The sequence below is a fragment of the Gymnodraco acuticeps genome, unplaced genomic scaffold (assembly GCF_902827175.1).
Source record: "Gymnodraco acuticeps unplaced genomic scaffold, fGymAcu1.1, whole genome shotgun sequence".
Lineage (NCBI taxonomy): Eukaryota > Metazoa > Chordata > Actinopteri > Perciformes > Bathydraconidae > Gymnodraco > Gymnodraco acuticeps.
In genome coordinates this window covers 420,524-443,838 of record NW_022990016.1, presented here as the reverse complement: position 1 = coordinate 443,838, position 23,315 = coordinate 420,524, and the positions used below count along the sequence as shown (strand labels likewise).

Sequence of the window (23,315 nt, the reverse complement as noted above, 5' to 3'; positions counted from 1 at the left end):
CAGTTGTTGTTGATTTTGGAATATTTCCTGGACATTTGTACTTCTACAAGTAATAGTGCTGTAGCGACGCATCAACGTCGTCGACGCGTCGACTTCAAAATATCGTCGACGACATATTTCCGCGTCGACGCGTCGCCACCATAGACTGTATATATGGTCGCCACACACACGTGGGTCACCCAAAGCAACAAGCAGTTCGCAATCGCACTTCTAACACAAAGTTAGAAGCTGTGTTAGAGGCAAAAATAGGATTCATCCTAATTTTAGAGAAGCGCTGCGCCGAGCCGCTTCTGGGACGCGTCTGAGCCGTAACGCGGCGCGTGTGGTGTAATAGCACCCATTGACTAGAGTGGCCACGATCCTTACGACCGCCGCGGCGCGGCCGTAACACGACGCAGACGCTCCTGGTGTGTTTTGGGGGTTAGGCTGCAGCCACACAAGGACAAAAACGGCCGTTTGCGTTACTGTTTAGTGTCATATAGACCATTCGGCCACACGAGGACGACCGCATACGGCACTAAACGACTGAGGAAACGATAACGGGTCCCAAGGTGGATATAACGGCATACGCAACGCTCTGGGGGGTCCAACAGCTCCGTGTGTGCGCCCTATACGATCATTTTCTGATAATGATTGCGCAATAGCCCCGCCTCTCCCCACCTCTGCTGCTCACCTCCGCGTACCCCGCGCCATTGCTGATGTGTTTCGCCACCAACAACAACAATGGCGGATCGCAGAGTTGCTATCGTGCTCCGGACGCTACTGACCATGCTACAGTTCTTTGTGCAACATCTACAGCAGACTTTACACATCCGGGGGGGATCTTACTCGCTGCTTTTGTGGATATGTACTGCAGCTTCAGCGATCATTTTCTGATAATGATTGCGCAATAGCCCCGCCTCTCCCCACCTCTGCTGCTCACCCCCGCGTCAAAGTAAACTGCACACTGAATTCAGATTATTTATCTTTCTCTCGATATGGACATAAACGCGAGTGAAGTCTAATCTGACAGGACGGAGACACCTCTCAAACTACCTAAACTAGTTATAAATATGTTTATTTTTACTGTCGGCCGGGTCACTCATTACTGGATCAGCTGCTGCATGAAACAGACACTGACGCTGTCCGGAGAGAGGGAGGAAAAAGAGAGGCTCCGTGTATTTTATTATTATAATATATAGATTCGTTATTCATTTGTTTTAAAGCTCAATAAATAACAAAGAAGACCTTTGACCGGCACTTTTATAATTTTGTCGGAAGATTTAAACTTTAATACACGTTGACTGGCGAAAAACTCTGCCCGGTTCCCTCGGCCCCCACCGCGGAGAATAAACAGAAGGGCAACCATGACAACCATGCTTCTTCGCTGCTTTTGTGGAGGAAGTTACAGCGCCACGTACAGGCTCGGCATATGTACTGCAGCTTCTCCAGCGGTTGGAGCTAAACGGAGCGGTCTCGTGTGGGCAGACACTATCCGGATAACTATTGCGTGTGGACGGAAGCTTGTTTGTGATTGCGTTTGCGTTAATCCTATGCGTTTAGACGTTTTTGTCCTCGTGTGGCTGCAGCCTTAATGCCGCATTGAGATCAATGTTAGCTCAACATGAAGTCAGTTAAGTGGTTATTAATGACAGCAGGGATGTATTATTGTGACATGTGGCTAACGTTCATAGCCCACAGGAATGGGTGAAATGTGATTTAAATACACTGCTCACATATGTTGAGTATTAGAATCAATTGGACTTTATTACTGTAAAGGGTAAATGTTACAAATCCTCATTATAGACAGTTATTTCCTGGTGTTTAAGGCATTTAACATTTAGCTAGGTACATCTAGGCTTGCGTTATCAACCTAATGGATAATATATATGACTATCATTCTACAGTTCTGAGTTATTGTCCTCAGCTCCAGTGAAGGCACATTTTAGGTTTGAGCCGAGTAAGAGAGGAGGTTTCTTGTTGTTAGATCTGACTTCTAGCTTATATGTCTTTATTTTGCACTTTATATTAAAAAAGGTGACAACTGGGCTGGCAGTATATGGCCTGTTATGGCTTGAAAGACTCTGGATACAAACATGTGTTATATTTAATTAAGTTCAGCTTTTTTACCAGAGCCTTAGAGTCCATTTATTTATTGTTTTCGTTGGGGGATTTGGTTTTATTTATTTAGAAAATGTTGATTATTTTTTCACATTGTAACGAGAACCCTATTCCTAAGATAAGTTATTGCTCTTTAAAAGGGTGTACAACCATTATTATGCTAAAAATATTATCATTATATCATTTTATTTAAATATTTGTAAAATGAAAAACATATATATTTTGCGATTATTTCTGGGACTGCATTTGATCCAATAAATGATTATTGTACTTAGTTAAATATCAACCGCCCATCTAACCATATTTCCCATATACACAATATCACCTATCAACCTTAGGCAAAATCTGGAAGATATGTTTTTATTAAACGTAACATTATGTCAGTATAATGGTTAATTGCGCAAACCTGGTTTTATATTACTTAAAACAAACATAAAGCATTTGTTATCAGCAGATAACCTGAAGTAATTGAATTCATTGTAAATGTGTTCATCTCCACACTGGCCATGCACAGACACCTTTCTAACACAACACAACTCTCAGCGAGACCAGAGATAAATCCCCTCTTCTTGTTCGGAGTTAAAATGCATTACAGTTAGTGTGCGCCCACACATCCAAACACACAATCCCAGCTGCACACTTATTGCCTCGTAACCCAAGAAGGGCCTTTTATTTCCAATGGGGCAATTACTACCACGGAGGGTAGTTATTAAGGAAAGTAAAGCCAGTACTTTAAATGCCTTATCTCCCATTGTTTGATACTAATAACACATTTCAGGGGCTGAAGTGTGTAGTTTAGGAAGGAAGGAAAGAAGCAAAGGGGAGGAAAGAGCTGAAAATAAGGGAGAAATTGCATAGGGAGGCTAAAATTTAAATAGCTTTCTCTCATCCTTTCTCTGCAAATTACAGTTAAAAAAGGATTATCTGTTTTTATTTTATTTTAATGTACCACTATTTCCCTTACACCTTGAAGAGTTTTTTGAACATTAGTGAGAATAACAACCATTGTCAAAAAAAATTAAAATAATTGAAGCCGGCTATAGTCTCCCATAAGCACTCCTCCAGGCTGGCACCGGCCCTGCTAACTCCACTCTTATTAAAACAGAGCGAGCAGCAGCCAATCATAGTCAAACCAACAATGTGTATGGTAATGACAAAATTGAAGATAATTATCCGCCTAGTGTGTTTATTCATAGAATTATGCAAATGATGCACAAACCACTTCTGTAGAGCTTTTGTTTCTCTGCTCTGCAGTAGGTTTTGATGTACTGTATAATGTGAGAATGCTATGTGAAGGGAGAGAAAGAGAGAGAAAGAGAGAGAAAGGGAAAAAGAAGGACTGGCAGAGGAAGAGAGCGGGGGAGAGAAAAAGAAACAAGAACGACAAAGATGGAGAAAGTCTATTAACACACTTGTAAATGAGTCTCAGCTATTTACCCCACGCTGGGCCTCTCAAATTACTGACTGTGTTCAGGACGCAGATTGCGGATGGCAATTAAAGATGAACCGTGTGCACAGACACACACAGAAAGACGCACACACATGTGCCAGCGTAAGCTTGCATACACTCCCCCAGGCAGCAGTTCGCTGCAGATCTACTGATCTCCATAGCAACATTCACTGCCGTGGGCGATGGTGACATCATGAAGATTGATAGTCATAAAAAAAGGAAGAGTACAGCAGGGAGAGGGCAACGGTAATAGAGGTGTTAGGTAAAGTGCTACAGTGCGGGCTAAAGCCGCGGCCTACAGTTGGGGGTCTGCTGTGGGGACGAGCAGACATAAGTGAAGGGCCTCAGCTGGGCTCCAAATACTTTTCAGCAGTGAGGATGGAGAGATGGGCTTATGTAACACAGAGAAAATATAGAGCTACTGTAGCTCTCTGGGGTTCAGATGCTCAGCGCGTTCCCTCTGCTCTCCTTTCTGTTGATCCACCCTCCTCCTCTATTTCTCTCCACATCGTTCTCTGTTAGACAGCCTCCTCTCAACCCTCCTTTCTTGTCCCTCTTCACCCCACTGACTGATCCTCCTCCTTTTTTGTCTGCAAACTCTTTTACCCCTCACTCAACACCAAAGCCCTGCATGGCGTGTTGAGTAACTCCGACGTCCAGATACAGCTACTCACTTGCCGGAAACATCAGAGAAATGAAGTTTGGAAGTTCTGTCTTGCCTGTTTTTTTTGTTGTTTTTCTTCATTTTTCTCTTACGTAAGACAGACAGAAGTGGAGCAAGCTTCAAAGTGAATGGCAAAGCCGCCTTTTCCCCTGCTCGCTTTGCTGTTCATGCGTGTCATTCCAGTGCCAGCTCCCTCCCCCCTTTCCCCTCCATCTCTCTCTATCCTCATCTTTCTTTCCGCTCTCAACCATTTCCTCTCACTACTGTACACCAAGTCACTTTTTGAGATGATAACACCTGACTTTGTCACGGCCACCTTGACCAAACCGAGGTGGCAGTGACTGGTCGAATATGATGACCGCACATTTTCTTGAAGACCCTCTGAAAAATAAGTGGGTCTCATTATGTCTGCCTCTTCCCCCTGTCTGCCCTTGTTGTATCACATACAGAGTGATGCAGGGATGAGTGGGGTGGTCCTTCTCTTTGATTACCTGTCAGTGAGCCCGAGCATCAGAGGCAGACGAGGTAAAAGCTATACCTAAATCATCTCCCTTCAAACACATACCCTGGCTCAAAAGGTGGAGAAGTCTTACCGGTGATTTAACACAACTGCTCGGGATGGCCTAGATACTGGATGTGTTATGAGTACACACACACACACACACCACACACACACACACACACACAACACACACACACACACACACACACACACACCACACACACACACACACACACACACACACACACCACACACACACACACACCACACACACACACACACACACACACACACACACACACACACACATCACACACACACACACACACACACACACACACCACACACACACACACACACACACACACACACACACACACACACACAACACACACACACACACACACACAACACACACACCACACACACACACACACACACACACACACACACACACACACACACACACACACACACACACACACACACACACACACACACACACACACACACACACACACACACACACACGACAGACTGAACTGAATCTGACAGTAAGCATAACGTTGATCCCAGGCCAGAGAGAGACAAAGCATAGCTGATGCTCCTGCTGTGGGTGGACCTTATGGACCTGACACACCAAACAATAAAAGTGCTGACAAAACCCTCTGATGCGTCGCCTCACATCACCTCAACTCTTCTAAGTAGCACTAAAACCCACAACGAAGACTACAGCAAACATCTTGTCAACATGCATGCACATATGAGTGACAGGAAGTTACACAGATATCCCAACACGCCATGGTACCATGAATAAATAAAAACAGTTAATGTATTTGTAATAGATAGTTAATTGAGTGGACTTCAATAAGGTTATGTTCATAGTTGTTGGTAATACCTTTTTAATTGGCTTTTAATTGAATTTATAATTTGTTCTTTTATTCAGTCCTGTGTTGGTATTAAGTTATCTTTTTAATCACAAAGCTATGTGTTACTCTTGTTATTACCTGGAAAGGGTATGTTTTTGGTTTTGTGGCGCACTTTGTGTTCCTTTTTGTAGAAAAAGTGCTTTATAAATAAAGTTGTATTTGATTTGATGTTGTGTATTTAAGTGCCACGTCATGTGATATTGTCATGACACATACTTTAGAGTGCATAAGTAATAAAGTAAAGATTAAAATAAAACCAGATTTAAAAAAAGTCTGCTGTGATCAATTATAAATCCTTCAAATAAACTCTGAGGGTATAACTTGGTTTATTACACAGGAAAGATGGATTTATGAAATGGACCTCAAGTCAAATCTGAGACAATCCTTTGTATACTAAGTGGGATCCGAATCGAGAATGTGTCTGAAGAAAAGTTGGCTCTGTCACTGTAAAACTTTTTTGCTTTTGCACTGCTGTTGTATACTGCCAGCGGAAGAAGTGGAAGGCACACAGAGAGAAAAAGACTCGGGAGAAACCTCTCTAAATGGATGAAACCACTGATTCACGGGGCTGAGCAGCCAGTCAGACAGCTCTTTCAACTGCCTCCGATGTAACATGCTGAATCGGCTTAACGGCTGCTGATAAGGTCTGTTAAAACCAACGGTGCCGGACATGCCGCTAAAACCGCAGCTGCTCAAAGACAGCGGCTGACAGTCCAACGTCAGCCTGGAGCCTGAGGGGGAAATAACCAGGAGCCTGGTATGAATCCAGAATAGGTTCATACCTCTCGTTCATCTTCTTACCGCCCTGTGGTGAGTAATGTCAAGGCAGCAACAAGCAAGGAGCTGTACGTCATGCGTCATGGTGCTGTTTCTGCCTTTTCCTTTGTGTATTTTCTCATCCTCCTGCCTTCCTCCCTTTCCCTTTCCTTTAAGGGATGTGTAGAAGCGCTGTTAGTTCATTTATCATACAGCCGACTCCAGCTCTCAGCCCCAGACTCAGTGATTAATGACGACCGTTCACACACTTAAACATTTAGCTTTGTTTCGCTGACACACTAGTTACCATACCGGTCACCACGGCTTACTTAACTCTGGGTCACACTGGGGCTGAAACCATATTCAATGACGACACACATTTGTTCCCGCTTCCATATATTCCCTGTGACCTTTAAAGGCTGTATTTATTTCCTCTATGTAAGAATGTAAATATGTCATTTATCACAGGAAGGAAATTAGCATATCCACACATTCCCAGCCAATTGGGAAAGTGCCATGTGGCGCTTCTGTACATCCCTTTAAGATATAGATACAGGGTTGATTAAAAATCTTCCACTGATATTTTATCTAATTAAAATAGGGATGTGACTGGTTCAAAGCATGAAGGGTGCCATACTTGTCTTTCCCATAGATTATCTGTAAAATATCCATCCTTTTTATCACAAATATTACATTACATTTTACTTGTTACTTAATATCTCCAACAAAATTATAATCTACATCTTCCTATCTTTACGGACACTGCAATCTGACGTCTGACATCAATTCTGCTCATACAGCATCGTGTTGCTTGCGTTGGTCAATTAGGACAGGGTGTCATCGACATATAATAAATATTGTAATACAAACTAGTTTTTTTAGATGAATTATATAGAAATGTGGCCTATTTTGACAGCATAACCACAGTCACGCATAAAAAAAATAATAGCTCTTATTTTCCATACTTATACAGATGCTTTCATGCACATCTGGGGTGAAAAACAAAATAGAGGAAATGGAAAAGATAAAGCGTTCAAGTGAAAGAGTGTGTGTGTGTGTGTATGTGTGTGTGTGTGTGTGCCAGGGAGCAAGGCAGAGGCAGAGTAATTTAGTGAAGTGACTCGGCGTTGACCTTTAGCAACTCTCCAGAGCAATGTCAAATTCAATTTCACCCCTCTCCAAGGGAAGCAGCACATGTGTGGTGAAACAGGTGTTCTTCACTATTGTATACTTCTTTAAGGGAAGAGAAGAGAAGAGACGTTGGGAGATCAGTACATCCTCAAAGGTAAATCCTCAAATCTTCAAACCGGCAGAGGTCAACATGTGAGGCAGTGAGAGAGAGGGGATGTGAGGGATAAAAGGATGAGGGAACAGATAGAAAACAGAGAGAGAGAGAGAACATGAAGAACAGAGAGGCGCTACATGTTGAAGGGTTATAGTCTGCTTCAACCTCACATTCAGTGAAAATGACAAAAGTCAAAGCTACAGTGGCTTTTATAGAAGGAGTATTGTAAAAATATATATAAACATGTCCTGTTGATACCCGTAACTGATTCACTATATTATTGTCAAATAAGCATAATCCCAACCAAAAGTGTAGAGGATATATTATTAAACTCAAACAGCAGGTACAAAAAAGACATACGGTGTGGAAGTAAACCACCTTTGATGAAAAATGTGTTTCACAGGAGTACAGTCGTCATAGCAACCTGTAACAAAAACAGGAAAATAGCCCCCTTTAAAGTGAAAGTTTGAAATAAAATAAAGAGCAGCAGGATTGAAATGTAATTGCCTTTGGTCAAACCAGAAAGTGGCATAACAAAAATGATTCCCTATGAAAAAGGTGATGTTGGAACATCACGTGGCAAGCTAACAGCTAACATGCAGGTCACCGCTAATACTGGCCGGCCAAGATAGTTTCTATTGAGAACTGATGACTGAATAAAAAACATTCAGCTTCTTTTGTGGAGCAGTTTATAAACGTCATACTAGAATTGTATAAAAATGGAAATGGAGGATTTGAATGAATTCGTATTTAATTGTCAAACATGTACACAGCATGGCACACAGTAAAATGTAGTGTCTGAATTAAACCCATCCTAGTATTAGTATTAGTAAACTGGATGGTGTGACACATCTACTGTAGTATGATTTGTTTTCTTCGGAGTTCTTTCAGACTCTGGATCTCATTTTGCCCAAAATGTCATGACCGCCTGCAAAAGTTTACCAAAGTGGAACTTTACATGAGCCCTGCATGGATTAGCTTCACTTACAGAAGTGAATCCTCTGTTTGGAGCAATTCCATTGAAATGGGGAAAAAAAGAAAAGAAAAAGTCACTGTTTGGTTTCTTGGACAGTGTTATAGTTCTTTCCAAAATTGAGAGGTCATTTTGGGTAAAAGAGTGGGATCACAGTCACTGCAACACTCTTGAGCTTGTCAAAAACATATTGCGAAACACCAGGAAATTCATCAATGTCAGCAACTGTAGGTCTATTACAGATGTCTACGTGTGTGTGTGTGTGCCTCTACATATTGCTTGTTGAACTAAAATAGATATAAGAGTCATCTCCCTCCTGCCACCCGGCCTGTGTTGTTGGGTCCTGCTCTCTGAAATAATTGATTCAAATTATTTTCCACTAGAGTGCACCCATCTGCTGGCTTTGGGGGACGGTGAAATCCTCTATCAGTTACAATTATCCCACAGTAACTGAGGATTGAGCTGCAAGTGTGTGTGACCTGGCTGCTGAGTGGTGCAGGGGGCATGTGCGAATATCAGTGTGTGTGTGTGTGTGTGTGTGTGTGTGTGTGTGTGTGTGTACACGTGTCAAGCTAGTGATAAAGAGAGATGCTATAAGTGGAGTGCTGCGTAAGCGTGACTTGAATCCCTGCATCCCTTCTTCAAGGGACGGCAAATCCATGACAAATCAACCCGAGGGAATAAACGCCCAGTCAGTGAGTCTGAGAGTGAGCACGTGTGTATTACATTTAGAGCTTTGTGTAATACGTCACATACTGTAAGTGTGTGTTTTTCTGTCTCACGTACCCAAGCTCAAACTAAAGTCCAGAAAATGTACCATAATCCTATTCTGGGGAGGTGGACTGCACCAAGTCACCACTGGGGGACAGCACTAAATCTGGCAATAGAGAAAGTGGATGGCTACTGCCAAGAAAACAAACCATCCTAGACAACCTTCATTTTGTCTCCTTTGAAAACTGAAAATGTCAAGTTGTCCGAAAGTAATATTTGTGATGGAAAACAGGCCGGCTTTCAGTGTTCGCACAGGAACACATCCCTGAGGACTCCTGAGGCCCTGAAGCCTTGTAGATCTGTGGGATGATAGAAAGCTCACACACACACACACACACACACACACACACACACACACACACACACACACACACACACACACACACACACACACACACACAACCACTGTTTGTTGGTGCTGTGGTTCAGTGTGTGTAGTCCTGAGTGACAGTAGCTGTGGGATTTTGGTCTTCCAGCTGAAAGTGACAGTGTCAGGGCAGCAAGGAAATCTTCGGAAAGCAGGGGACTCTGACAAGACCCTCCTCTCTGGAGACAAACAAACTCCCACTCTATACTTCCCCATCTCCCCTTTCACCCAACATTCCCAATCCTCTATTTATGACCACTATTGTGCATCTCTTTCCTCCTCACACTGTTTGATTTCCCGTTGTCCTCTGTGAGAGTTTATGTAACATATGTGTTTTATTCATGTCTGCATGAGCGTTCGCTGTGTAAAGCTGTGATGGAGGCTCTGAGATCTGCACTGGTTGCAGCAGCAGAGGAGATAAAGTGGGGCCGTGTTTCCCGGCAGTGTTGCAGATTTATCTCTCTGCTTACGGCTCTGATTTTACTGCCCATCCACAAGCCTCCACTGGATCCCATATCTCTCTCCCCCTCTCTCTTTCTCTCTATCTCTCTCTTGCCATAAGGGACCAGCTTCTCTCTGTGCACGCTCTGGCTGCCATAAATCTGCCACGATGCTCCATAAAGCTGCTTAGGGCATGACTCAACAAATATTAAGGAAGAGGAGAATAAATAAATAAAGCAAAATAGAAACTCACGTCTGTGGAAGAGACAACTTTTCTGCACACAAAATGGAGCCCGGCTGTAAAATATTTACCTTGGTGTCTCTGTGCTTTAGACACTCTTCAGGGAGTGCGGAGGCTAACTGCACAATATCACATGTACTCTTTCCTATTGCTTATGATTATCCTATGGCCATAGTAGCGCTAAGCCATGTTCTACCATAACATTAGAAGGGTATCTAATCTTTCTTTTTTAATTTCATTTTTAATTTCATTTTTAATTTAAATTTATTTATTTTTTTTTAATAAGGAGCCTTTACAAGTATTCAAGACAAATAACAAAATATACATGGAGACAAAAAAAGAAAAGAAAAACAGTGTGTGTGTGTGTGTGTGTGTGTGTGTGTGTGTGTGTGTGTGTGTGTGTGTGTGTGTGTGTGTGTGTGTGTGTGTGTGCGTCTGGGGGATTGGACAAAAAGAGAGTAATAAATGACGAAATTATAATTAAAATAAAATGAGTAACAATATAATAGTCATATATCATAGGAAGGTGGGGCATATAAATAGTAGCATGACCTTAAAGAAGTAGAAAGGGGTGGTGGGTGAAACCGGACTGAGGATTATTAATGACATTTTTCAATAAATGGGTTCCAGATTGCATCAATATCTTTGGTTTGTTTTTTTATGCCGGCAAATCATTTTTCCATTGAAATGTTTTCTATAAGCAGGTTTTTCCAAATTGTGATATTGCTTTTGTGTCGTGATTTCCAATTCATGAGGATAGTTTTTTTTTGCAATGATTAGGGCTATGGACAGAATTCTACTTGATGTAATGTTGAAGTTCACATTGGAAATGTCTCCTAGTAAACAAAGGGATGGAAGAAGAGGGATGTGGCAGTCCAGCCAAAGAGAGAGGTTGTCAGTGATGTTATGCCAGAGTGAGCAATGAGGACAGATGTCAGAATCTACAAAACACATTTTAAGAAGGGTATACTTTTCTTTAGTTTTCTAAAGTCTTCTTTGTCACTTTTAAAAAAAAATCTCATATTTTCAGTGACCCAAAATTACTGAGTAAATGTACTCAAGTCATTAAGTACACTTTTGAGCTACATGTATTTTACTTGAGTGTTTCCATTTGCTGCTACTTTATACTTCTATTTGACTAATCTTAGCAGCGAATATAGTACTTTTTACAGCTCTACATTATTTGACAACATTAGTTACTAGTTCCTTTTGCAGGTTTATATTATTAATACAGCAATTAAATCAACTAATACATTACGATTAATTATTACAGATGGAGATACCTGGCCATATACAAAGTTATGAATGTTATTTCATACTTTTACAGCTGCAAAATTAAAATGCTACACACAATAATGCATCCCTAATACTTTTGTACTTTTACTTAAATGTGGGGTAGGTAATTTTGGAGAAACCAGCTCGAGTGCGCTAGAATTTGAAAATACACAGCCGGAAAAAATCTGCCACTTCCTTACAGAGCCCCTCCTCCAACACACAGGAACGCGCACATGACCAATGAGGGCACGAGATAAGTGTGTGCACAGATGGAAGGCTGACAGGCAGGTAGGCCATCCAGTTACTTTAGCCGGGCTGGCTCAGATGATTGGCCGTGCTTTTTACAGCGCCACGGCTTCCACAGATGAATTTGTTCTATGTATTTATTGTCAAAGCATTTCATATATTCATTGCTATCGGGACGTTAAGAGCATTCCATGGAATATAACAAAAAGTGTTTCTGAAATAAATGACCCCACCTTTAAGTTGCACTTTGAATGCAGGATGTTTACTTGTTTACTTCATTATTTCTACACTGAGGTATTATTTATTTTACCTAATTATAAGATCTGATTACTTCTTAAACCACTGCATATTTTCCCTGGGCTTAAAAACAAACTGAATTTCAAACTAAGAAGATGGATGGTTAGAGGTTTGAAAAAGAAACACTATTAAATAGATCTCAACCTCTGTTGCACTAATTTAGACCATTCTTCTTAAAACTGTCTCGTTCAAGTGCTAAATGTTATGAAAGTGCAGAACTAAATCTCTGCACAGGATTAGGTGCACAATCCCTTTAAGAAACATACCTCACACAGCATTTAGAAAGTTCAGACGGATAGTCTTTCGATTCATGCGAAAAAGTTTCAAACAACGAGACAATGCTATCCTTAAAATCCCACTGATGTCAATACAATTTAAACAGATAGATGCTGGGTTCATTGTGCAACCTGTTCATGCATGGTTGTGAGTATCCTGACATGTGGGTGTGTGCTTGTCAGTTTATCAACAGCAGCAATTTTTCACTCTTGATCAGCCAACCGTGGAGGCATTGTAAATGAACTACCTGGATTCAAACAGCATCAGATACAAGACAAAAGGTAACCTCTCAGTAAATCATTACACCTTCTTTGTCTCTGTCTCCCCCCTCCCTCTCTCTCTCTTTCTGTCACACACTCATCCAATCCTTCTCCTGCTTTCGAGAACTCTCAGTCTTGTCCAATCAGCTTCATCGTGACATACACATGAGCCATTCATAGAGCGGCGAGCACCATGTGGACAGCGGGCTGTGCCCAGAAATCATGCAATATGCTGTCACAGACAAAAACAAACACACACACACACTATATACTCACTCACGCAAGCCCATGCACACATGTAGGCTCATCGTGACCTCACGTCAAAGAAGACAAACAACGGCGTCGGAAAGCAGCCGCCTTTCCATGTGGCGAGCCGGCGTTTGGAACCCTGGCACCATATGGGCCCTCCATTGTTGACAAAACAGCCGAAGGGACATTAGCAGCAGCCATTTGCATATTATGGAAAACACTTTTCCAATTGTTTTTTCTTTTGCCGTTTCTCTAGCAAATAAAAGTGCCATCATCAATCTGTGTTGTGCGCCCGGAGGCGTGTTGGAGAGGATTTGTAAACTCATCCATTTCCTGTCATTTGGAAATGACACAGATAGCACTGAATGCAGCTGAAGGAAATCCCATGATGCTCTTACCTAGCTGCAGCTCCATGTTGGTAATCCTGTTTTCCGAGGGGAACAGGATCTTTGGCGGCTTGTCGGTCAAAGGAGCTGAAAAGGAGGAAAAAACAATTGAAATATAGTACGATACAAAACAATTGAACAATACATGCAGAATGTCGTGAAAGACGAAGGAAAGTATTTATTGCACTTGGCTCACATTATTTGTTCTTTGCATCCCCTTCTGCTTTACAGAGATTGTTAAGCATTTGAACACAGGGTACAGACAGAAGCTACCTCCTACTTTCTGCTCAAAATAAATAAATGCTCGTCCTTTTTCTATCATAATTCCTCAAGCATTCAAAAACTGTCTCTTTGCAGTCTATGCTCTCTAGTTTCGTAATACACCTAAGGTTCACTTCATCTGACCTACTTCCAATCATAAATGAATCAATGCTTTGCCAGGAACAAGCCATCATGTCATCTGCTTGAGTGTTAGATATCCGAAGAGCCATCATGGAGTCTGAGTGAGAGGGAGCAGCTGATGCTCTAATGATGCTAATCCTCCATACGGCGGATGTCAGATGTCTGCGGCTGAAGTCCTTCCTCTGGGGAACGGCAGAACATGAGGCAGCTTTATTGTTGTTAAAAGCGTTTGTGTGTTCTGCACTTCTTAGGGTTAAGGTCGAGGAGAACAGCGAGAGGGACTTGTACATGATTAAACAGTTACAAGAGAGGAGAGGAATGGAGGTGCAGTGTCTACATGTTAGACATCTTTGACACAAGGTACTTTATCTTCCACTCAGAAATACAAACATCCTTTGCATTTTTAATTTGTAAATGTTCTTTTTCCCCAGCAATGTGTTGGAGCATACTTGCACAGTCTCACATTTTCAAAGTTTGATACCGCTGGCTACTGAGCTGCTGGAAGTCTTGGGTCAATGTTCTATGAGGTCTTTCATATTTTGGCAATTACAATAAAAAGAGAGTTTAAAGCTATAGCTATGGTTACGGTAGTGTTTTATGTTTAAAAGGGTTTTAGAGGACATATTATGCATAAGTGTATTTGTGCCTCTACTGTGACATGCTTTAATGTTCAAAGAGGTGTTTATTTTCCTCATACTGCCTGTGCTGCAGCACCTCTTTTCACCCTCTGTCTGAAACCAGAGCACAATCTGCTCTGATTGGTCGACTCTGTTGTGATTGGTGAACCATTTAAAAATGTGATGTCACTATGTTACACATGAAGTCCATTGGAGGCGTTTCAGGAGGGGGGGGGGGGGGGGGGGGGTTTGGAGAGAAACTCTGGAGGGAACTTTTAGATTAGCCTTTGCAGACCATCAAAATGCACAAAAAACTATAAAACACACTACAGGAAAGTGGTATAATAACAGCGCTTTGTCGGCTCACCTTTACGTAAAAAGGGAAAAGAAATGCATGCACATATTCGTTATCTGCTTTTTTTAACACTGAGTTTGGTATATCCACTGATACATTTAAACCTGCTTCTTTTTCGTTGCTGTGGCGTTACATCATAAGGAAAAATTGGGGCATGTTAAGCTCATTATAACCTGAATTTCTCTGCTTGGCAAGCATGACATGTTTGATATAATTGCAGACCTTAACATTTATTTTTCTGTGCAAAAACTCATTTCTAATTATAATACAATGTTTAAAAAAGTTAACAGGTTTCATAAGGTACGGGGACTGGCAGGCACTAAGGATGCAAACACTTATTCTGCTTCTCCCAACAGCAGAGCTCTCAGGCACGTCTAATTATGTGGTGGTGAGTTTGCAAAGGCGGCATATTCAGGCCAGTTTGTAGCCTGGTGCTTTCATTAAGATGTTTCCTCAGAGCGTCCTCACAAGCCCCCTTCTTAAGCCTCATTATAAGAATACTCTAACAAGCGGGTTGAAAGCCCTGCTCTGTTTTGGTGTCTGTATTTGGGAGGAAAGTGCCATGCAATGTTGTTCGGGGAAGTGTGTGGTCGTGTCTGAAGGAAAGTTTGCGGTCGTGTAAAGTGCTTGGTTACAGGCTACGAGATAACATTTATTTTTGCTCCAAACTGTCAGAAGTAAGCGTTCACATGAGGAGAAGTGGACCAAAGAGTTTACTACTGTACGCAGAACCTGCTGGTATGTAAATACTGACGGAGACGCACAGTGATAGGGGCGGTCATGGGCTTTTAGGCACAACTGTTTGCACTGTTAATATGTAATCACACAGCACAAATTACACTGGATACTGATACCATTTTAATTACATATCAAACTGCTATACATAATTACACAATGGGTGATCCTATAGCCAATTATGCACTGGGCAAACAAATGAGGACAAGCTGTGTATGGGAGGCGTGAGGGGAAGCAGATGTGGTAAGAGAACACAGATAGGAGGAGGAAATCAGTGGAAGAAAAGTAGAGCTGCTGAAACAAAGAGAATGAAACAGGGAAATTGATAAAGCTAAAGTGAACCCATCAAGAAACATGCTCCCCCGCATGTTGGCACTTGCTTCCGAAAATCTCATTATCTTAATTACCTCTTCTTTATGGGAAATACATCAATTATCACGGTTCGGGGGGGGGGGACACCGTTTAAAATATGGAACATTTAGAGCACCACAGGAAACAAAGGAAAGAGTCTTCGATTGCCATTAGCAACAAAAAAAGAAAGAAATGAAGCCAATGTAGAAATAAACAGGTAATTAAACGCAAATACATCTGGTGAGCTGTTAAATCAAAGGCTGTCAAAGCATCATGAGAAAATATACCAATGTTTCATGTCTCCTTTCTTCTTAAGGATCTTCTCCGATTAAATATATTTACTATATATATTTTCAGGGTTAGAACAAGATTTCATTTCCATTTCTTTTGTTCATACAACATGCTGGTTGCATTTCATTAAAGTGTACTTTTGTATAGTGGTAAATGGAGTCCAATTGTATAGCTGTTCTTTCTTAATAACAAAATAAATATAATATTTACCAACCAAATTCCCTGATAACCATGAACACTAAACATTTTATGTTCACAGACATCAGGTGATTCAACGTAATATATTTGGTGTGTAATGACAGGGTTATTATTATTATTTCTAAAAGACAGTAAAGGACACTTTGACATGATGATAGGAGGAGGCAGAGATTTAACCCCCTCTACCTCTTGAGTCTACAATGTCAAACTTAGAGGACATAATAAGCACTAATGTTGCAGAAGAGGAGCAGAGGAGATTTCTATATAAATAAACATTTTAACCAAGTTTTTAACCAGGACTAGTTGTAATAGAACATACTTTATAATGTGGTAAATGGACTGCAGTTATACAGCAGTTTTCCGCTCATGTACGTACTACTTTACTTACTACTTAGTAATTATTATGTACTACAGTACATATACAGGTCAACATTCATACAGAGGCTCCCAAACAAGGACTGATGAACGTGCACACACGCACGCACACACACGCACGCACGCACGCACACAGACACACACACCATCGGGAGCAATTTGTGGTTCAGAATCTTGTCCAAGGACACTATAAACTCATCAGGGGCTAGGTATCGAACCGCCGACCCTAAGATTGGTTGCCGCAGCCGTCCACTTATATAACTTCAGTTATTTTAATCCTTTTAGGTTGCGTTTGATGTATGACTTGTGCCATACTGTATGAGTAAAGTTTGAGTCTATGATTGAAACTGCAGCTTTCCTTGTTAAATAATTAGTTAAAGTTGGCGAAACCGTAGTGAGTTCCTCCTCATTGATCGTGTCTGGGTATGACGGAGTGAATTACATGGTGGTCTGAGTCAATTAATGCAATGTGTGCGAGTATGTGTCTTTAGGGGACCATAATGACCTTGCCGGTGTGCTCGGCCAAACTTTATACTCTGGGATCGATGATTCACTATAAAACATTGATGTCTGATGATCATCATGGCAGCTTTTATTCTCTGCAAACCAGCCTGAACTAAGTAATCGAAGTATCTCTGTAAAGTCTTACAGCAGTATTGCTATAACTTTGGATGTATGCTATACATATGAAGTTGTTACACATGGAGTGGAATATAACCGAGCCTCAGCGTAAGTGTAAATGTGCGAAAGATGTAGCATGCAGTGCGATATTTGCAAAGTAATTGCAAGCATGGTTGGGTTTGCATTTTCAAAGCCTGAAATACTTCCCTGTGAGTAGGCTTTAAGTGCTATTGAGGAGAGACTATATACTAAATGTATGTGAAAATGTGTGTGTGGTGTACTCCTGGATACATTAACAGAGAGTGGGACTGTGTGTGGATGTAAGCTTTGTGATAAGTCATCCACAATCCCATTTCTGCTTGGTAGCAGAAAAGCTCACTGGACTTTCCTGATGGATTATTGCGGGTGACTGGCTGTAGGGAAACAGCAAATGAGTGAATTAAGGATGGAGCTGAGATATTTGGATCACTGTTTTTTTTGTTAGTCATTCAAATTGTGGGTGTGAGTGTTGGGGGATTTTGCAACAGAGAAGAATGCTGATGGCAAATTAGTGACAACGGTGAAAATAAGAACACATTGAATGTACAAATTGCTGGCACATATGGGTGAGCAGGTACTTACTGTATACAGGCATGCAAATAGACATGGACAAACTGGCATTCACACCAATTCATGGCTACACACACACACACACACACACACACACACCACACACACACACACACACATCACACACACACACACACACACACACACACACACACACACACACACACACACACACATCACACACACACACACACACACACACACACACACACACACACACACACACCACACACACACACACACACACACACACACACACACACACACACAGCACTGAAGTAGCTAACAGAGAACTGCATTGTCCTTTGGTCTCAGGAAATTGGCTCCCAAAGGGTTTTCAGTATTTCTACCAACAAAGGAAGTCAAGCTAGAGAAGAAAGGTTCAAATAAGAGGATGGAGACTTGGACAAACACAAAGTCCTTGTGAGTCTCCCAAGACTGCTAAGCTTGGGTAGAGAAGGTTCGGTTCTCCTCTACGGATGGCAGAATCCTATATTGTACTGCGGGAGATCACCATATATTAGCAGTGACCTTCCTCTGTACAGTTGTCACCTTTGAGCCAGTTTCATTACATTCCTGATGGTGCAATAACCATCCTGTATGATTCCCTTATAAATTCAATTCCAGGCCCGACCATTTCCCACATGAGAGAAGCCGAGTAGAAAGCTGCGTGGCGTCACCCAGAGGAAGCTAATAAAAGAAGTTATATTCACACGACACCACATCCCACTCCTTCACTGTCCACCAATATTGTGCTCTCTAAGACTCCTGCCTCTGGCACAGCTGAAATACTTCAACATCAAAAGCAACATGAGTGCACGCTCTTTTCAAGGAATATAACTAGACAAGTTCCTGGATCATAGTCCCAGGAACTTTAATGGCTATAATCAGGGAGAACAATGGCTCTCTCTTGGCCAAGCAGCCAGTGGAGCTTTTCTGCCTAAGCAGCTCTCTAGGAGATCATCTGATGATGAAACACGGCAGTGATCAAGCTGTTCAAAGTGAGATTCCAGCTGTGAGGCCTCAATAATCCATATCTATGTAAAATAAGTAAGAGGACGTTAAAAGCAAATGTGTCCTATCAGTTTCTTGCTCATTTGCTGAGCATGTTAACCAATCAATGGGAAGTACATTTAACAATTCATTACCTACTAAGTACTACATGGAGAGCAATTAAAGATGAATTTGACTAAAGGACCGGGAATCTGTTAGAGAGAGGGAAGACGAAGCGGGAGAGCGATACAGAGATAGGGAGCCGACCGGGAAAATGTGTTAATGATTGCTGGGGGTTCACCATGTTTCAGCCCTCTTATTATTATGAATATAACTTGTTTTATATCACAATGTTATACAATTAGAAGATATCCACAGCTCAAAATAGTTCTCTACCTTGTTAAATTATATTGGCAATTTAAAAGAACACATTGTAGGAAAGAAAACAATATTTAAAACTGTTATTGGGTATATATCTACAGGTTTTAGGAGGGGTAGTTTCAGGTAATTAGTAAATGTAATGTTATTCATTATCAGAGTTTCCAGTATCAGCCAAACTATTAGTGAACTGTATTTCTTAGCAACCCTGGTCAGAGCAATAAGAATTTCTTTTAACGACTACTGTTATTTATTATTATTTGAAAGCTTTTCACCTCTGAAATAAAAGGTGCCATAGCCCAAATATATACTAGCCAAACTGGGAATTACATTACATTTAAAACCTAAAACATAGTTTATCAAGTTAAAAACTATATCGTAAAATCCATGTTGTGGCAAAAGCATGTCACGGTGACAGTGATTCTTTATGCCAGTGTGAATCTTTGGCCCGTTATATATGCTGTTGCTCCATCCCATAATCGTACACTTGTCTCATCCTGCAGGAGAACTGTCTGCATGCTTCCGCTCCTCAAAAATAAATAATCTTTAAATCAACATCAATTAGCCAAACAGTCAGCGTGAGTCAGACTTCAAGTGGCTGCAGACACTCAGGAAATATAGGCCTCCACCCAGAATAACTACTCTTCTCTAATTAAAAAGCAACCTCATTAAGACCGTCTTAATTTATTTTCCACATTCTCAACAAGGATGACATTTTACGCAGGTTGATAGAATAACTCACATTGTACTCACAGTAAGAGGCACAATTAAGCAGTCAGGGAATGTGAATAGTGTTATAATGAATGAGGATTTTATGGGTCTGTTGTTTACAGAATAGTGAGCAGAAAGCAGGGATGCTGAGGTGGGGGGGATAGAGAAGAGAGACAGGGGTGTCCTCCAGGTTTTATGGTCTCCACTGTGCATCAGAGTAGAGCAGAAAAATGAGAACATGTCCCCGAACCCACAGAAATGTAATTAATCGTAAAAGCAGAGTCAAATAGTGAGACGCAGATGAGTGATATTATGCAGGTTTTGCTTCAGTGTGGAAATGACAACAATGACTTTGTCTCCAGATCTAATGAAATGAAATGAAAGTAATTACACTGATAAAGCGAGCCAAGTGTCGGAAAAAGCAATATAACAAATTAAGCCTTTGTCACACAAGCACATCTTTTAATTTCTTCTTACAGTCTGAAGGGATCTGTGATACATAAGGGGCCCATCTTAATCACTCAACAAGTGCAAAGCCTTAGGTTTTTCATGGGCAGCTACACTCCGAAAACGCCTATCTCAGGTAATGTATGAGCAGCAGGGCAAAGGGCTGGCTGAAGGTGAATATATTGGAAAGTGTGGTGATAAATAAGTTTACTCTCAGCTATGGTTGTAATGGTGTAAAGCAATATGAAACCTGACAGAAATAGGACCATTTGCTCATCTATGTAAATAACAAACGGACAATAGGGTGAGTAAGATTAAGGGACAGAGAATTGCAAATACAGTTTAATAGTTACAATAAATAAACAAAATAGAACAAATAAACCAAACTGTTTTGTTTAAGCTCACAGCTCAATTTAAATATAGAACTGCATTCAACAGATCTACATATAACAGTCCGGCCCGTCTACACTACAGGCATCGAAAAATGCTTTCAACGCCCATTCATTTGAATGGGGTGACGTAGAAGATTTTGAATCTTCGCCGAACTGCATTGTGGGGAGCGGAGCATGGCTTTGCAAGCATCGTGAGCATCAAAAGTTGAGCAATGTTCAACTTTTGATGCTCCCGATGCTTTCGAAGCTGGCGTCAGCCAATCAAATCCGTTTATGCAAATCCCGCCAGTACAAGCACTAGCCAATCAAACCGCGTGCAAGCTGGGAGAGCCAGACCGCAGTTCATTTCCTCATATTCCAAACGAGAAATTACGTTAGCAAATCACCCGGTTCTTTCCGACCAGAACTATTTACCGGGATACAAACCGGAGGAACCAGGCATGGAGGGAGGAGGCAGAGACAGTGGGTGAAACTGGTAGGTTTTCGCCTGTTTGGGGATTTTATATCCAGTTTACTTCGTTTTAACATTGCTATTGCTTTGTATGTCGGGGCGGGAGATTCCAAGGCGACCAACAACCAATCAGGAATCTCCCGCCCGCCCCCGACATACAAAGCAATAGCAATGTTAAAACGAAGTAAACTGGATATAAAATCCCTAAACAGGCGAAAACCTACCAGTTTCACCCACTGTCTCTGCCACCTCCCCCGATGCCTCGCTCCTCCGGTTTGTATCCCGGTAGATGAACAGAGACTGATCATACAGCACCGGGTGATTCACTACCGCTATAATGAATTTTCCCTCCATTTTTTTGAATATGAGGAAATGACCTGCGTAGTCTCTCCCAGCATGATTGGCTAGCGCTTGTACTGTCAGATTTGCATACGCGGGATTTGATTGGCTGATGCCAAGCATCGAGCCTCAAAAGTTGAACATTGTTCAACTTTTGATGCCGATAGATGCTCGTGATGCTTGCAAAGCCATGCCATGCTCACAATGCAGTTCGGCGAAATTGAAAAATCTTCTACGTCACCCCATTCAAATGAATGGGCGAAGCGTTGAAAGCATTTTTCGATGCCTGTAGTGTAGACGGGCCGTAGTGTAGACGGGCCGCCAATGCTAATCCTGCGCTTTGTAAATGGCTCGTTATATCTTAAATTGTGATTCAGCTGCATCTGCTTTGTTGTGCATTTAAAGAATAAAAACTGCTGATTTTTCTCTTTTTTAATTGGACAGGAGGCTGTGATGCACAGGATTAATGAGCTCCTGTAATCTAATGTCTCAGGCATACAACAGCAGAATGCCTAGTTATAACAGATCCTTCTGATATGTGTGTCATTTGCACGTGATTTAACAAACCGCACTGCACTCTGGGGCGGCATTATCAAATCTGAGGCTGCAGATTTATCAATGCATCTGTCCTGCTGCTTTCACATGGCTGCAGATCTAATGAACTGAAGAAGAACGGTTTTATCCGGTATAAAGCAGCTGTGGATCACAGAATCACCCTTATTCACTTTTAGATCAATGCATACTGATATCCTGCTTTGAACAAGGTATTTGTTGATGCCCATTTGAATGACACTACTGGAGTCATGGTTTTGGATTTATGTTTTCATTTTCCACCTTTTTCTTTTGAAATGTTTTCCTCCATTTGTCTTGTCTGATCATGCTTCCTGTGTTTGCCTTCCTGTCTTTAGTTTCCCTGGTGTGTCTGATTGTGTTCACCTGTTGCCCTTGTGTTTCTGCCTCCCCTGCCCAGCTGTGTCTTGTCCTGTGATTACCCTTCTGTGTATTTAGTCTTGTCTTCCCCTGTGCTCCATGTCTGTTCATCGTCTCTTCTCGTCTATGCTAGTCCATGCTACCCGTCCGTCTTCGATGTCACGCTCCATGTTTGTTACTGACGTTTTTTGTCCTGGTTTCCTTCCTCGTACTCCCCTGGTTTTGGTAATGTTAAGTTGTTCCTTGTTTTCTTTTGTCATCGGCTTTGGTTAATAAAGCTTGCCTTCTGTTACCTGACCTTTTTAGTCCTGTTACTGCATTTGGGTCCTATTTTCCCCAACCTTGACTGGGGAGTGATTCATTTGAAGAGGCCCTATTATAATTTTTTGAGGTTTTCCCTTTCCTATAATGTGTTATATAGGATTTTCTGCATATAAATGGTATATAACAATATAACCAGGGGTGCACTTTTTTTGCCCTGGTTCTCAAAGGAGCACCTGGAGATGTTGCTTGGTGCGCATCCTAAAAATGAAATAGACCGGACCTTTTGAGGGGTACTTGACTTTATGAACGGGGGGGGGGAGGTGCGCTAGTGAGCACGCTCATGAACTGTTCGCCCGTGCCTCGCAGCAGGGTTACTGTGCGGAGCGAT

The 23,315-nt window shown here is 41.6% G+C and overlaps 1 protein-coding gene across 1 annotated transcript in view; it reads right to left on the bottom strand.

Annotated features, from left to right (window-relative positions):
• The window catches only part of il1rapl1a (interleukin 1 receptor accessory protein-like 1a), a 199,399-nt gene that overhangs the window by 66,402 nt on the left and 109,682 nt on the right, over positions 1–23,315 (bottom strand). The window contains 1 exon segment of the mRNA XM_034213792.1: positions 13,481–13,555. Within this exon segment, the coding sequence (XP_034069683.1) occupies positions 13,481–13,555 (75 nt within the window).